The sequence below is a fragment of the Equus przewalskii genome, chromosome 19 (assembly GCF_037783145.1).
Source record: "Equus przewalskii isolate Varuska chromosome 19, EquPr2, whole genome shotgun sequence".
NCBI classification, from domain to species: domain Eukaryota; kingdom Metazoa; phylum Chordata; class Mammalia; order Perissodactyla; family Equidae; genus Equus; species Equus przewalskii.
The window spans coordinates 57,455,729-57,472,107 of NC_091849.1; the positions used below are offsets into that span (position 1 = coordinate 57,455,729).

Consider the following 16,379-nt stretch of genomic DNA (forward strand, 5'->3'; position numbering starts at 1 on the left):
AGAATTGCCTTTATTTGTGAAATACTATGGTAGAACATTTAAATCTGAAAATATAGGTCCCAGGACATGGTCCAGAAATAAAAAATATATCTGTTATGAAAGTTAATTGCTCTTGTTAATATGATAGGAAGACCACCAAACTGAATTTCTAGAGAGTGAGGGGTTAAGGATTCCTAGAACAAGGAGATGAGGCCAGGTTCCAGAGAGGGCACGCAACTAAGAGTGATGTTGGGAATGAGGCCAAGAGTAGATCTTTAAGAAATACCTGAAGTAGGAATGGTCAAGGGATTTCTAAGACCAAGGATGGCTAATATTCAGTGTTTCATATTTTTGCCTTGTAACATTGTTCTCTGTAATACTTGACCCTTTTTTCCTGACCTCCACCCCACAAATTTTGTGTTAGTTATTTTTCAGAAGAATCCACAAAAAAGGACTAGCTTGATTTTTCATCTGAGGAGGAAGAAATGATAAACAACCACAATTACAATGAAAACAATGGCTGGTAATGATAAGATGCATACTAGGTATTTGGCACTATTCTGAAATTTTTAAAAGTGTATATTAAATTGTGCATCTCTCACAGCAACACTCTGTGGCCATTTAGAAATGAAGGAAGCGCTAAGTCACACATCCAGCAAGCGGTGCAACCCCATTCAATGTGTGGTGCCAAAGTTACGGGTCTCACCTTTCTACCTGATTGCTCTGAGCTTTAGAATCAGAGTGCAAGTGACATCAAGGTGTCATTTCACTAGCGGAATGTAAGTAAAGAGAATATGACAATAGCTATGCGTGTAAACATAAGTTCCCGAGTAGAGACGACAGACCTTTTACATACATGGGGCTCAAGCCATTCTGAGATACATCAAAGTAAATTGTGATTCCGCAAAACTGTTCACTCCATTGCTGGCACTTCAAGAGTGGCCAAATAACACATGTATTTACACAAATAAGCAATTAATTACCTTAGATGTTAATAAAGCCTAGATTGTTAAATACTTCAATTATGCACTTCCTAGCTCTATTCTAATCTATCTTGAAATACAACTGTGTGTCTGTTCTTTGGAGAACTCATGTGTCTATTCTTTGTTCCCACATTTACTCATAAACAAACTCTACTCAAACAAAGTAGAGTTTGCCATACTCTAATCATAAAAATCCTGAAATATGTGACTAAGTCCATTATGGAATTCTAGAGAAGAAAATCATTTAAAAATATTGTGAAGTGAACTTAAGATATCAAAAACATCACAAAATATAAGAGATGGTAAAAAATTTTAGTTATATTTGGATATAGTAACTGTACATTTTCTAAATTTTATTCACTTTTAAGACTGTTAGGATAATCTAGTTTGGATTTGAAGAGTTCAGAAAGGAAAAAGACCCTATTTCCAAGGATATTCTTTCTCTTATCCTCAAATTCCAAGATGCATACATAATTAAAAACAAAAACAAACAAAAATATCTTTGATATAAGGAAGCGAATCCTGCTGTCTGAGAAGATACATATATTTTTCAAGATTATAGTATATCATCTCTACATTTTCCTTGCAGAACTGTAGAAAAGTAGAGTTTGATTAAAATACAGCTAAAACATTTTCTATAGCATGATTTTATGAAGCAAATGTTCCACTATAGACTTAATTTCAAATATTAAATGACTAAAATACTTGATATAGTCGATCTCATCACCTTTTTAAAATTTAATATATCTTCAGTGTAAATGTGCATATTTAAAATAAATATCAATAAACAGTATTGAGAAAATTGGATATCTGCATGCAAAAGAATGAAATTGAGCCCTTATATCACACCATACACAAAAGCATTGACATTAGCTGGGAAATGATTTTTTGGATAGACACCAAAAGCTCAGGCAATAGAAGCAAAAATAAAGAAGTGGAGCTACATCAAAAGAAAGCTTTTGCACAGCAAAGAAAACAATCAATAAAATGAAAAGGAAACATGGATTGGGAGAAAATATTTGCAAACCATAAATCTAATAAGGGGTTAATATCTTAAATATAAAAGAAACTCATACAACTCAATAGCAAAAAGGCAAACAACTTGGGGCCAGCCCGGTGGCATAGTGGTTAAGTTTGCACACTCTGCTTTGGTGGCCTGGACTTTGTAGGTTTGGAACCCTGGGCACAGACCTACACACTGCTCACCCAGCCATGCATGGCAGTGTCCTGTATATAAAATAGAGGAAGATTGGCACAGACGTTAGCTCAGGGACAATCTTTCTCACTAAAAAAATAAAAGGTGAAAAATTCAATTAAAGGGCAAAACAACTAAACAGACATTTTTCCAAAGAAGACACACAAATGGCCTACAGGTCTATGAAAACTTGCTGAACATCCCTAATCATCAGAGAAATGCAAATCAAATCCATGATGAGATATCACCTCACAACTGTTAGGAGGGTTACCACCAAAAAAATTAAAGATAATTGTTGGCGAGGATGTGGAGCAAAGGGAACCCTGTACACCATTGGTGGCAATGCAAATTGGTATAGCTGTTGTGGAAAACAATATGGAGGTTCCTTAATAAAGTAAAAATAGGACTACTATCTGATCCAGCGATCTCTCTTCTGTGTACATACACAAAGGAAATGAAATCAATTTCTTGAAGAAATATCTGCACCACCATGTTTATTAAAGCATTATTCACAATAGCCAAGATATGGAAACCACCTAATGCCCATCAATGGATGAATGGATAAAGAAATTTTGGTATAGATGCATACAATAGAATAATACTGTGTCTCAAAAAAAGAAGGAGATCCTGCTGTTTATGACAACATGGATGAACCTGGAAGACATTATGCAAAGTGAAATAAGCCAGATGCAGAAAGAAAAAAATCACGTGATCTCACATGCAATCTAAAAAAGTCAAATACAGGGCCAGCCCAGTGGACTAGTGGTTAAGTTTGTGCACTCCACTTCAGCTGCCCAGGTTCAGTTCCCAGGTGTGGACCTACACGGCTCATCTGTCAGTAGCCATGCCATGGCGGTGGCTCACATACAAAATAGAGCGAGATGGGCACAGATGTTAGCTTGGGGTGAATCTTCCTCAGGAAAAAAAAATTTTTGAATACTTAGAATACATAGAAGCAGAGAGTAGAACAGTGGTTACCAGGGTTGGGTAGGTGTTGGAAATGGCAAGATGTTGGTTAGAGGGTACAAAGTGACAATTATGTAGGATGAATAAGTCTTGAGATGTAACATACAGCATGATGATTAGAGTTAATAATACTGTATTGAATACTGGAAAGTTGCTATGAGAGTAGATTTCAGGTGCTCTCACCCTACAAAAACATGGTAACCATGTGAGGAGATGGGTATGTTAATTAGCTTGACGATAGTAATCATTTCACTGTGTATATGCATATCAAGTCATCATGCTGCACACTTTAAATATGTATAATTGTTATTAAAAAATAAAATAAATTTAAAAGGTATAAATCATACACTAAGATTTTAAAAATATTATAAATGGGCTGGCCCCATGGCCTAGTGGTCAAGTTTGCTGTGCTCTGCTTTAGCAGCCCGGGTTGGGTTCCCCAGTGTGGACCTACACCACTCATTGGTGGTCATGCTGAGGCAGTGACCCACATATAACATAGAGGAAGACTGGCACAGATGTTAGCTCAGGGTGACTCTTCCTTAGGAAAAAAAAAATACTATAAAGAAGATGGATTATTTCCTAGAAGCTCTGAAGTGAACCAAAGACACATATAATGAAAGTCATAAGGAATGAACTCATAGAGGAAGATAATAGAAATGAAAAATGGGACCAAATACAATGAGAGAAGTGAAAGAATAATATATAGCAGAAAAGGAATAATGCAAACACATATGAATCCATCACGTTGTCAACCTAGTCTTAAAAATGAAGAATGCTGAAACAAAATATTTATTACTTTATTTATTAATATAGCTGTTATTTTTGTTGCTGTTGTTGGCTCTTACTACACGGTCTGTTATTGGACATCCTGGTAGATATTAACAAATTCCTGAAGGCAGGTCTCCTATAGGGCTGTCCTCATCATGGGAATCAGCATCTCACGGCACAATTTAGCTATCTGACAAACGTCACACTCCACTGGCAGTCATGAGAGGAAGGCACACCAAGGTAGACACATTCGAAAGAGAGCTCCTACATCTGTGATGAGTACAGCTTCACATGGAAGGCTCTCTCCTCTTCAGTCTCAAATGGACAGATGTAGAATAAATATCAAACTACCATTTCAACTCTTTTCACCAACTTGTCTCCAGGTGTAAATGATAAACGCTTCTCCAGGAGACCAAGAGTACATCAATCTCACAGCACACTGTGGTCAGACAAGCATCTGACCAGCTAAAAACCTGGAGAAAATTGTACCTTACTTCATTTCCCTCATTTCATTTTAGATTTTATTTCATTATATTATATGAATGTATAAAATGATCAACTTTGGATACCAATTTCCGAGTAATCAAAATTTTCATCTAGATTTTATTTTGAAGATTCATATTGTCTATTCTAAAATCATGGTGGATGATTTTTTAAGAAATAACTGGCATTGATGTCATTCTTAAGATGTTAAAACCCTATACTGTAATCTTTTACTAATAAGACATTTAAATCAAATATTTTCGTAAAAGTAGGGCATCTAGATTATTACCACAAATTTATGACAGTGTGTTATATACTTTATGTTACTCTTTATAAGTAACCCCGGGCCACCTAAGTGGAGCCTGTGAACTTTATCACTACGCACTGGGCCAGCCCTGTAAGTGACTCCCTTTTGAAAAGCAAATAATGTTCAACTTAATGATACTAATAGCTTGTTGAGTTGATATATGAAGAAAAATTTAAAAATTAGAAAAAAATTATCTCTGGTGCTTTCTGCCTTCTGTTTCTGAATCATTTCTTTCTATTTGAATACTTCTCCACTTTACCACAATACACTCTTTCAGAAATAGTAATTATTTAAAAGAGACAGGGTACAAATCGCACTTAATTCAGAGTGTTTCATATTATATGGAGACATTTGAGAATGCATAATAAGAGGTAAGCTGGTGGTTTGGATGTGAGGCAGCTTCAGAAGTGTACATGAGGGGCCGGACCTGTGGCAGAGCACTTAAGTTCACGCGCTCCACTTCAGTGGCCCAGAGTTTCGCCGGTTGGGACCCTGGGTGTGGACATGGCACCACTCATCAGGCCACGCTGAGGTGGTGTCCCACATGCAGCAACCAGAAGGACCCACAACTAAAATGTACAACTATGTCCTTGGGGGATTTGGGGAGAAAAAGCAAAAAAAAAAAAAAGAAAGAAGAAGAAGATTGGCAACAGTTGTTAACTCAGGTGACAATCTTTAAAAAAAAAAAAAGTACATGAATGGTATGCTGCTGTAGCTATCATTTTTTTCTCACTAAACAATATGTTTTAAGATCTATCCATGTTGATCCATATGGATGTATTTCATTCTTTTCAGGTGACTTGTAAATATCCCAGCATATTTATCATCCTTTTAAACATCCATTTCCCTGCTTTCCAGTGTTCTATTATTTTTAGTAAGCTCTTCAGAGTGTCATCAGATCACATACGAGTGCCTCGCTAGGGAAGAAATCGAGAGGCGGAATCACTGATTTAGCTGTTCTTCATATATAGCACTTTAACATCTGACCACTGAGCCTGAACGAAAGATCAATCTTTCACACTCTGGGCACAAGACATAAGTCAATACACAGGGATAGACGTCCTGAGCCTGAGGTTTATATTGTTATATTATTTAGTTATTAAGAATGCAGGTGAGGTAAATATAGGTAACTATTAAAATGGGTAGGAAATAATATAACAATTAATCCAATGATGAAAGACTTGTTATATATATAGACATAATTATTATCAATTCCATCACTAGAAAAAATCTTGGTAGAATGATTCAAACAAACAAACAAATGACCACCACCAAATAAACAAAACCCAAAATACCCCAGAGGGAAAGCCATTTCCTTGTCAGTGATACGCTGAAAGTTGTTGCTGGATTTCCTTACATCACCAGTATAAAGATGATTGTTAAAAAAGAGAGGAGAAACTAGAACATACTATTCTAAAACTTGAAGTCTTGTGGTCAATCTAAAAAAGTGCATCAATGAGCATCAAGCAAGTTGTGGGGCTATTCACCTTACTTTGTGTGTGTAAGAGTGGGACTAGTATTAATTTAATTTTGGCTTCTCCACAGCAGCATTTCAGTGCTACAATTAATGTAAAATGGTAGGACTACGGTCCCCGTAATAAAATTCTGAATCACATGTAGTCCTCCACTGTGAAAACAATTATCTGTGTAGATGAGCTGTGCTGTAATGATCAGATAAACAGAGAGCTGCCAGACAAATTAAAGGAGAGTAGTGGTTCTCACAGTGTGGTGTGGGGGACCCCAACAATCTTGCATATGGTCTGTGAGGTTAAAATATTTCTATTAATAATACCAAGATGTTACTTGACTTTTTCTCTGTGTTTACATTTGCACAGATGGTGCAAAGTAATGGTGGATAACACTGCTGATGACAGTACGAATAAAGATAGTGGTACCAAATCACACTAACAGGTCTAGTATTCTCCACTTATAGTTAAAAAGTGCTAATTTCACTTAAGAATGTACTTGAGGCAGTGGTAAAAGTACTATTTTTTAAAATTATAACTTATAAGTATATGCCTGTTTAATAACATGTGTGAGGAGAAGTGGGTATGCACACCATATTTCCGCCTTGTGCTGGAGTGATGGTTGCCTCAAGGAGAAGCACTTATTGATTGTTTGATGTGTAAGACCAGCTGGCTGCTTCTGTTTATGCAACGTGATTTTATTTGAAAGAACAACTAATGTTCCAGCTATGGTTATGCAATCTTAGGTATTAGGTAGACATTTTCTCAAAAGTAAAATGAGACTGTCACTTGAAAGAAAACAACTAACGGAATTTGTTGCCGATAATAGAATTTGAGCTTTTAAGCATATTCTAGAATTTTGGAAAGGTCTTAGCCACCATGGTGAGTTTGACATCTTAACGATACTTGAAGACTTTTCTGATGAGGCTGGAAGGGATATTCACAGATAAGACTGTGTGATATTTCATATTGATATGTGTTGACATTTGGGATAGTCAAATAACTCAAGGATCCAACATTTTCCAAGTGATAGTACAATATTGTGCATGAGTAAAAGATCCATTCAAAATGTACAATAGAACGGTGGATTTTAATTTACCAGAGTATAAAAGGTTCCTTGACCAGGTTTCACAGTCCACATTGTAACTAACCTTTAACAATCTGTTCCTTACCAAGCTTTGGTGTAATATCAAAGAATAGTATTCCCAATTACCTGAAAAGGCTATTAAAATACCCCTATTGTTTTCAAATACATATGTGCTGGGCCAGAATTTCTTCAACTACTTTAGCAGAACAATTATTGGGCAGATTGAATGCAGAAGCACATATGAGAGTCCTGGTGTCCTCATTAAGCCAGACATTAACAATATTTGCAAAATATGTGAAACATCACCACTTTTCTCGTCATTTTTATTTGTTTGTTTTGGTAAGTATACTTATTTTTCACAAAAATATGCTATTCTATGTTATTTATGTTAACAGGTAATGAGTTTATCATTTTACTTTACAAGAATTAAATAATAAATATATTTAAAAGTCCTCAGGGGCTGGCCCAGTGGTGCAGTGGTTACGTTTATGTGCTCCGCTTGGGCGGCCTGGGGTTCCCTGGTTCAGATCCCAGGCAGGGACCTATGCACCACTTATCAAGCCATGCTGTGGCAGGCGTCCCTCATATAACAAAGAGGAAGATTGACACAGATGTTAGCTCAGGGTGAGTCTTCCTCAAGCCAAAAAAAGAGGAAGATTGACAACAGATGTTAGCTCGGGGTGAACCTTCCTCAATAAATAAATAAATAAATAAATAAATAAAACTCCTCAGTTTTCTTTTCTAATATGGTAAATACTGATAAATATATTCCACATTAAAAAAAGCTCTCCACAGTCAATAATAATTTCTAAGAGTGCAGAGACCAAAAACTTTGAGAATCACAGTGTAGAGGGAATCAAAAAGGAACTCAATAAAAATTTGTGTGAAGAAATATTCACAGTGGAATCACAGGACACTTTATACAGCAAATCTTTGAGCATCCACTATTCCAGGCCTCAAGGAAATTAGCAGTGAAAGAGGCCCAGAGAGGCCATGACCCAAGGAGAATGAATTCTAGCGAAGGGAGTCAAAAAAGAAACCTAGGAACAAATAAATAAATAAATATATTCCAACAGTAACGTGTCTCCTAAAGAATAAAAAAGAAATTATGGAAATAAAGAGTGACTAGGAGATGTGGGCAGTGGAGTGATTTCATGTTGGGGGGTCCCGGAACGCCCCTCTCAGGAGGAGATGGTAAAGTTCAGCTCTAGCCAAACTTGTGAATGAGGGCGATGGGGAGAGGGAGAAGAGGTTTCTGGAAGATCGACTAGAAGACGCAACTTTCTGGAGACGAGACCAAATTCTGCAAAGAAGGCCAGTGTCCCTGAGCGCTTAATAAAGGAGAGAGGCAAGTTTATCTTCTTCACAAGCACACGACGCAAGCGTGTTCTTTCTGATTTCATAGCTAAGAAGACGGAGGGATAGGGAACTTCCGAACCTCGCTCACGTCATACAGCCGGTCATTTGCAGAATTAGGCTTTGGAAACTGTATTCTCAACCAATCCAGTATAATGTCTCTCTTAGGAAAGCTGGTCCTCAGAAATAAAACGATGGCAGGGGTTGGTGAGGGGCGGAGTAAGTGTTCAGAGAAACGCAATAGTCTCCACTTGTCCTAATTCTACACACAACCAAATGCCTCTCATGTGTCTGCAGCTGTGTTAGATACTGTAGGAGGAACAGCATCACCAGAAACTTTACGTCCTACAGAGTGGTTAAAGAACCTGGTGATGTTCTAAAATGAGGGTCAAACGATGGCATTCGAAATAAATAAAATAGGACTCTGTAGAAGAGATCCATAAAAGATCAGGTTTAGAATTGGCTTGCAGACAGCTGCGATCACACAATGAATTTTTGTTTTGTCTTATATTCATCTTACAAACAAAAGTTAAATGTGTCCCACTTTTATAAATTAAAAATAGAAAAAATTATGCTTATCAAATTGCTAACTTAGCAAATGATTATATAAATTATCAAAAGTCTGTATCCTTTTCAATGGGTTTACTACTTAGTGACTGCTTTAATTATATTAAATTACTAATATTATAATCATATAATAATGTTATTAATATATTAATTATTGTTAATTAATTAATTATCAGTTGAAAGATCATAGTATTTAACAGAGAAAGGTAGGGAGCAAAACACCTGAGAGTTAAAAAATTGTTAGGAAATACTGCTAGCTGCAAATCAATCAACAATAACGATAAACTTTTAAAAAAATTAGGAATAAATGGTAAAATATAAGGACTTAGAGCTGTCTGATTTACATTAAAATTGCTAGGACTCATCTAGTGAATATGGGGTCTCCACATCTTGGACTTGGAGTGTGTATGTCTTATGTAAGATGAGTTTTCATTTGATTAAAAACAAAACACACAGGCAAACAAACAGAAAAGCACCGTCTACCACTGTCTCACAGGGGCCACAAATACATTTCAAATGAATTAGCCTCAAGCTAAAACAAGGAGGAGTGAATTCTCCTTTTACCTTCTGAAGGATTTCTTTAATTCTTAAATATACACAATTCCCCTCAATTGTGAAGGAGAATATTTGATTTTATTCAAATACGTAAAGTTCTCATAGCCTTCTGTGTTTTTTTCCCAAAGCACTGTTCATATTTATATATTCATTTGAATATTTATCAGTATCTCGTCTAGTAAACTATAAAGTCCTGAAGAACTGTCACCGTGTGACCGTTTCATCACCTTGGGCCATACTGCTTACTACGATATCAGTACTTCAAGAATTTTGGGTAGAATGAATGAATGCGTTTCTACTGTTGGCACACAGGCTTTTATGCTGCCCTGTGATCAGCATCCTGCCTCCACAGGCCATCCCAGCGGCCAACCTTTGTGAACCCTCCAAAGCACTATCAAGCTCCGAAAATCATCCTTTTTTCTTAACTGTCAGGGAATTTATACCAGTATTCATGCCTAATACTGTGTCCAAGGTACTATCTCTTTAGTTCACCCCTCCCCACAACACACACGTAGAGATTTCTATAGCCAAAAGCAGAATATCTGAAAAGAATGTGTCACTAATAAAGGAAACTCAGGCCCACGGGGCACTTTTTGAGAGTGATATTATGGAAGAAACAAACACTTTAGCCCTCTGAACAACACACTACAGGCGTGCTCTCAGTGGGCTTACATGTGAAGTATTGTGATAAATGATGTTTCCAATGCTGACTCACTGATCGATTATTGGTGGATCTGATGTATGTTACACAACACAAAGCAGAAACCCATTATAAATAATTGGGCCAAGTTAATTGGGGTATAGCTTAAAAATTCTGTAGTCTGTAAGAAAGTAAATTAGAATGAGGAAGTATGAAGAAAAAACAAAAATGAAGGAAATAGAGTGTAGTCCTGATTAAATGATTTCAAATGGAAATGTTACTGTTTGGTGTGGTTATTTGAACAATTATTTGAAAAAGCATTAGCTTTACTTTACCTGCAATTTTCAACGTGAATTTTTTTCACTGCCTTGGATGGGATGAAAGATCTCCAATTATTTAGTTCTATAACTTCTATGCAGCCAGTAAAATTCTCAACTGGTCCAGAAATCTAAGAAAGAGAGAGAGAGGGAATTTATATGATTTTCTCCAAAGTATTATTCTCGTGGCAAACTTGTTAGAGTGTGCGATCAGCTTGGAGAGCTGATTTGATTTATTCAACATGTTGGAAAGAGTAATTCAACTCTTTTCATAAATATCACTCCAAAAATCAGTAGGAAAGAATCCCATCGCAGTCAAAGGTTACTTGGAGTCTGTACATCTTATTAATGTATGAAATACTCTGCCACTTATATATAAAAAAGTTTTCATTGTTACAGTGAAGTATCATTGAAAAATAGCAGAAAAGCTGATACACACTCATCTTCCCACCAGGGCTTTCCACCTCCCATCTTTTGCCTCTGTTCTTTGCACTTTTTCTTTGAGACATTAGTTACCTTGTTCCAGCCACAGCTATCAAAACATCAAGAGAAATTGCTCTTTCCAGAGTCAAAGGAAACACAGAGTAAGCTACAAACATCTGTGACATCCCGCAGCCCTGAGGCATTCTGCACGCCTTTTGTGTTCCACTGTGTAGCCTATCCTCTTTAGGAATAACTTGGGCAAAAAATGGTACCCAGAAATACTGCCAAACAGCCAAGAGCAAAAAGAGAAAATAAGGACATCGGAAAGCATTTGTTTTGATAAACAAATATAACCTCTTAAAGGTAAACAGACATACGACTTTTCATTCTATTTACTGTGTACCTGCAATACTACTCCGCTAATTATATGTCTGTGTAAACTTACATTTATGGGAAGAAGAGGAATAAGAAAAACGAAAAGGGGCAATCTCAGAATTCAAAGGTCAGAAATGAGCATTTATTTCAGGTTCTATTTTCTGTTACGCTCTCAATATTTTTAGAAATTTCAAGCTAAGATGGAGCAATTTATAACCAGGGCAATCACTGAATTTACACACTGAAAAACAAGTTGCCCACCTTGATTTTTGAATTAAAAATATTCACTATTTGCATCCTCAAAACTTGGTTTCTCATTGAATGTAATACCATATATAAACAAATGATAGAATAAGGCCTTTATCTTGTTTGGAAATGTTAGGGTGAATATATTTTATTTCATCTTTTAACTTATAGTCTTAGTTTAGAAACTTCTAAACATTTGTTTCCCTCTTTCTGATGTAGGCTCAAATGTACTGCAAACCCTCTGAACAAGTAACACTCTGTCAAGTGTCAAAAATGATTGAACTAGAAAATAAAACAATATTTCACACAGTAAGTTTAGGAAAGAAGTCAGTTGAACACAAGGAAAACAGAAACACTTGGCTCTTGGAAGCTGCAGGACGGAAAGTATTGATTTGCAATTGTCAGCTTAAAGTTTTTACGGGCTGCATTCATCTTTTAGGTTTGCAGATTTAATTTTTATTTTTATCACAGTTTTTACATTTTAAAATAAAGTTTACATCTACCACTCCTGAAACATCGCAAACATATGAATTAGTAGTTTCCAATTAGAAAATTAAACAAAAAATAATATGGTCTTAGAAAAATGCTTTTGATTGCAACGATTGGGAATGTTGGAACTTTATTTTGGCATAGCTCAGCTATGGCACAACGCATGTATGTATTTAAATAGATATTTTCTTTGTTCATGAAGATCCTTATTATTCACGAGGATGAAGAGTACAGAGAAAGCTACAGTTTTTAAATAAATACAAAGCCATCAGAAAGCTGTGAAAAATGGTCTAAATTATGATTATCCTATTGAGATACTTCTTAGAATTCTGTGATTCCATCTCATTCACATATTATGGGTTAAAAAATAAATATTAATTTATTCACCTGGGGCTTTGAAAACTGGCAAGAAAAAATTTCCACAGCCTTTAGATTTGAATGAATTCAAAATTCTTTCCTTTCTTGTTTTTTAATAGACTCACGCCTCTTGAGTTCTCTCACACATTAGCTCCCAGCAGGCTTGTTCAGATTGGGATGTTTGATCTCCAAATTTTCATGTAAATGTTTTTCACTTTGAATATGGAAATTTCATTTTGCAAAAAGAAGTCTAACCTGTACCCAGAAATACTAAATCAGAATATTAAAATCCAATCACATGAGTTTTAGATAATTTCTAGTGTTGAAAAATTTTTTCCCTTGAATTTGATTAATATATAGTAATCTGGTTAGTTAGATTTCTGGGATAGAATTCTTAAAAAGAAAATGGAAACGTAACATGCACAGTTGTTATGACAAGTTACAATGTAGTGATATATAATAGATTCATTAAGGACAAGAAATCGTAAATAATCACCTATATTGCATGTTATCTTCCTCCCAAAGAGAAAAATTTTGTACTCACAGATGCTCCTGCAATTTCTCAAATCCAGTTCTTATTTTTGTTCCAGACAAATAATGAAATAATGACTCCCAGTCCTTCCTAAACAATTTATATGGCAATGTAGTATGCCACCACACAGCGACAAGAATATCATTCATTCCACTGAGCAGTAACAATAACAGAGTTCTTTTTTTTTAAATTTCAAACAAATTGCCTCAAAGTTCTAAATACATCTTCAATGTATTCTCATCTTTTATACCTCTGTATTAACAGAAGAATTTTTAATTCTATCTCTGGCCTTTGATGGATGGCCTTTGTTCTCACTCTTTTAAAGAATGTTGAAGCCAGTGAATGATCCACACTGTATAAACAAGGTTACAAACTAATATTCAAAAGTAGTTAGGCAAAGTCTAGACAGAGAGCTTTCATGGCTGTATTTCGACTGTGTGTACAATATTCCAAGCTTGTAAATAGGTAATTTTAAATATAAATATAACATCTGAATTTTTTGAAAATTATGTGCCCAAACATTTTTTACATTTATGTAAAAAATTATGAAAGTGAAGGAAGTGTTCATTTTTTATCTTCCCAACAGAGTAGAGACACAATTACTTGCAGAATATGTGGATTCTTGGTTAACTCTCTACTGAGCGGTAATTTTAAGGGCTACTTTCTCATTCCCTTGAATCAGTAGTTTACAAACTCTATTTACATTGTTATTGTTGCTTTTTTTTTTTTTTTTGGAGGAAGATTAGCCCTGAGCTAAGTACTGCCGATCCTCCTCTTTTTGCTGAGGAAGACTGGCCCTGAGCTAACATCTGTGCCCATCTTCCTCCACTTTATATGTGGGATGCCTACCACAGCATGGCTTGCCAATGGATGTCATGTCTGCACCTGGGATCCAAACCTGCGAACCCCGGGCTGCCGAAGCAGAATGTATGAACTTAACAGCTGCGCCACCGGGCCAGCCCCTGCTTAAGTTTTTGATGGTTCGCTAGCAAACATCCTGTAACCAATTTGGGTGAATTCAAGTGACCTTTGAGATTAGTGAGCTTAGAAAACCAATAAAGTTGGTTTGGAATCAATTAAGAAATAGCCAATTGGTATTACAAAAACAACTCCAATAGTTTCCTCTTTACCATAGATTTTTTTAAATCAATTAATTAGTTAATTATTTTTAGGAAGATTAGCCCTGAGCTAACATCTGCTCCCAATCCTCCTCTTTTCACTGAGGAAGACTGGCCCTGAGCTAATATCCGTGCTCATCTTCCTCTACTTTATATGTGGGACGCCTACCACAGCATGGCTTGCTAAGTGGTGCCATGCCCGCACCTGGGATCCGAACCGGCAAACCCCCGGGGCCGCCAAAGCAGAACATGCGCACTTAATTGCTGCGCCACCGGGCTGACCCCTATTCAATTTATTTTTTGAAGGTCCTATCTTAGGTGCACTGTAGGGATTTGATAAGTTTCTGAGAAATATGAAAAAGATTCTGTAAAGATAGCAATACTAATTGACTAAATAAATGATTTCATACTGCATGATGTGAGAGGCTGTTTCTCAGAAAACTTTAGGGAACTTTGCTGAGCAGGAGGAGAACGACTGTGAGTGGAGCTTCTGTCCCATATTACAAAGGGGTAATTTTACTGTTAACTGTTTTATGGTTTGGCTTTCTGCATGAGTTTCTCTTTGAGTAAAGCTCTATTGCTAAAATACTACTTGAATCCTGGATTAAACTAAACACTTGGAGGAAAGCTTTTGAGGATGTGTGGAGTACAGGCAATCTCTGATATCTATCTATCTAGATATCCACTGACAAACAGCATCCTGTTAAACCTCCATGAGATGATCCCTCTCTGCCGCTGCCGTGTTTTCTTGTCTACATGTTCCTCCTCCTTGTGTCTCATGCGCGTTCTGGCACTTTTCATTCTCTTTTGCAGTTTCACGTTTCCATTTGGTATCATTTCCCTGCAGCCTCAAGAACTTCCTTTAACAAGTCTTGTAATGTAGGTGTGAGGGACGCATATTCTCTCTCTTTTTTTTGCCTGAAATTGTCATTAATTTGCACTATTTTGAATTATATTTCTGTTGGATTTAAATTTCTGTGTTGAAAAGTTTTTAAATTATTTTTATCTCAGCGCTTGAAATATGTTGTTCCACTGTCTTTGGTTTGTTGTTTCTGATGAAAAGTCAGAGATAATTCTCTTTTTATTAAGTTTTATTGAGATATTGGATGTATGGGTTGATATTTTTCATCAGATCCAGATAACTTTGGTCATTGTTTTTCCAAATATTTTTTCTGTCCCTTTTTCTCTCTCCATCTTTTGGAATTCCAATTACCCCTTGTTATATTCTACAAGACACTGAGTTTCTGTCCTTTTTTTTTTTCTCCTTTTAATCTGTCTATTTCAGCATAGTTAGTTTCTATTCCTGTGTACCCCAGTTCAGTAATCTTTTTTTCAGGAGTGTATAATCTGTTGGTAAGCCAATATAGTTCAAATATTATATTTTTCCCTTTAGAAGTCCTACTTGTTTCTTTTTTATAGTTTATTTTTGCTGATTATTTTTATATTTGTTTTTTAAATAGTTTTCATTTTTCTATTCAAGTTCATGTTTTCTTTCAGCCCTTGACAAATTTACAATAACTATTTTAAAGTCCATCTACGATAATTACATAATGGCTAGGATTTCTTGGTCTTTTTCCTTTGACTCATTTTTATCCTAATTATGATCCACAGTTTCCTTCTTCTTTCCATATCTAATAATTTTTTTATCAGATACTGGACATTGTATTGTTACTTTATTGTGTGCATTCCTCATATTTTTTTACACTTTTCTAATTGTTTGTGGCAATAAGGATAGTCTAGTACTAATTATTCATTCACTGGCAGATCTCTTATTGGCCTTTGTCTTTTTTTTAAAGAGCTGGTGATTTTAAAGATTTTATTTTTTTTCCTTTTTCTCCCCAATGCCCCCCAGTTCATAGTTGTATATTCTTCGTTGTGGGTCCTTCTAGTTGTGGCATGTGGGACGCTGCCTCAGCGTGGTTTCACGAGCAGTGCCATGTCCGCGACCAGGATTCGAACCAACGAAACACTGGACCGCCTGAGCGGAGTGCGTGAATCTAACCACTCAGCCACGGGGTCAGCCCCTTATTGGCCTTTTTTTAAATAAAAAATTCTCTATGGCTTATAACATAGAATAAATAATTCCCAGTACCAAATTCTTACTATTATCCCTGATTCCCTGCTCAAACAATTTTCACATTTTTATCAATTTATTCTGGTATTAGCT

General features: G+C 35.9%; 1 protein-coding gene across 1 annotated transcript in view; it reads right to left on the reverse strand.

Moving 5' to 3' along the window:
• The window catches only part of LOC103546271 (protein eyes shut homolog), a 1,017,652-nt gene that overhangs the window by 445,645 nt on the left and 555,628 nt on the right, over positions 1-16,379 (reverse strand). The window contains exon 19 of the mRNA XM_070583910.1: positions 10,691-10,803. Within this exon, the coding sequence (XP_070440011.1) occupies positions 10,691-10,803 (113 nt within the window). The remainder of the gene's footprint in view (positions 1-10,690; positions 10,804-16,379) is intronic.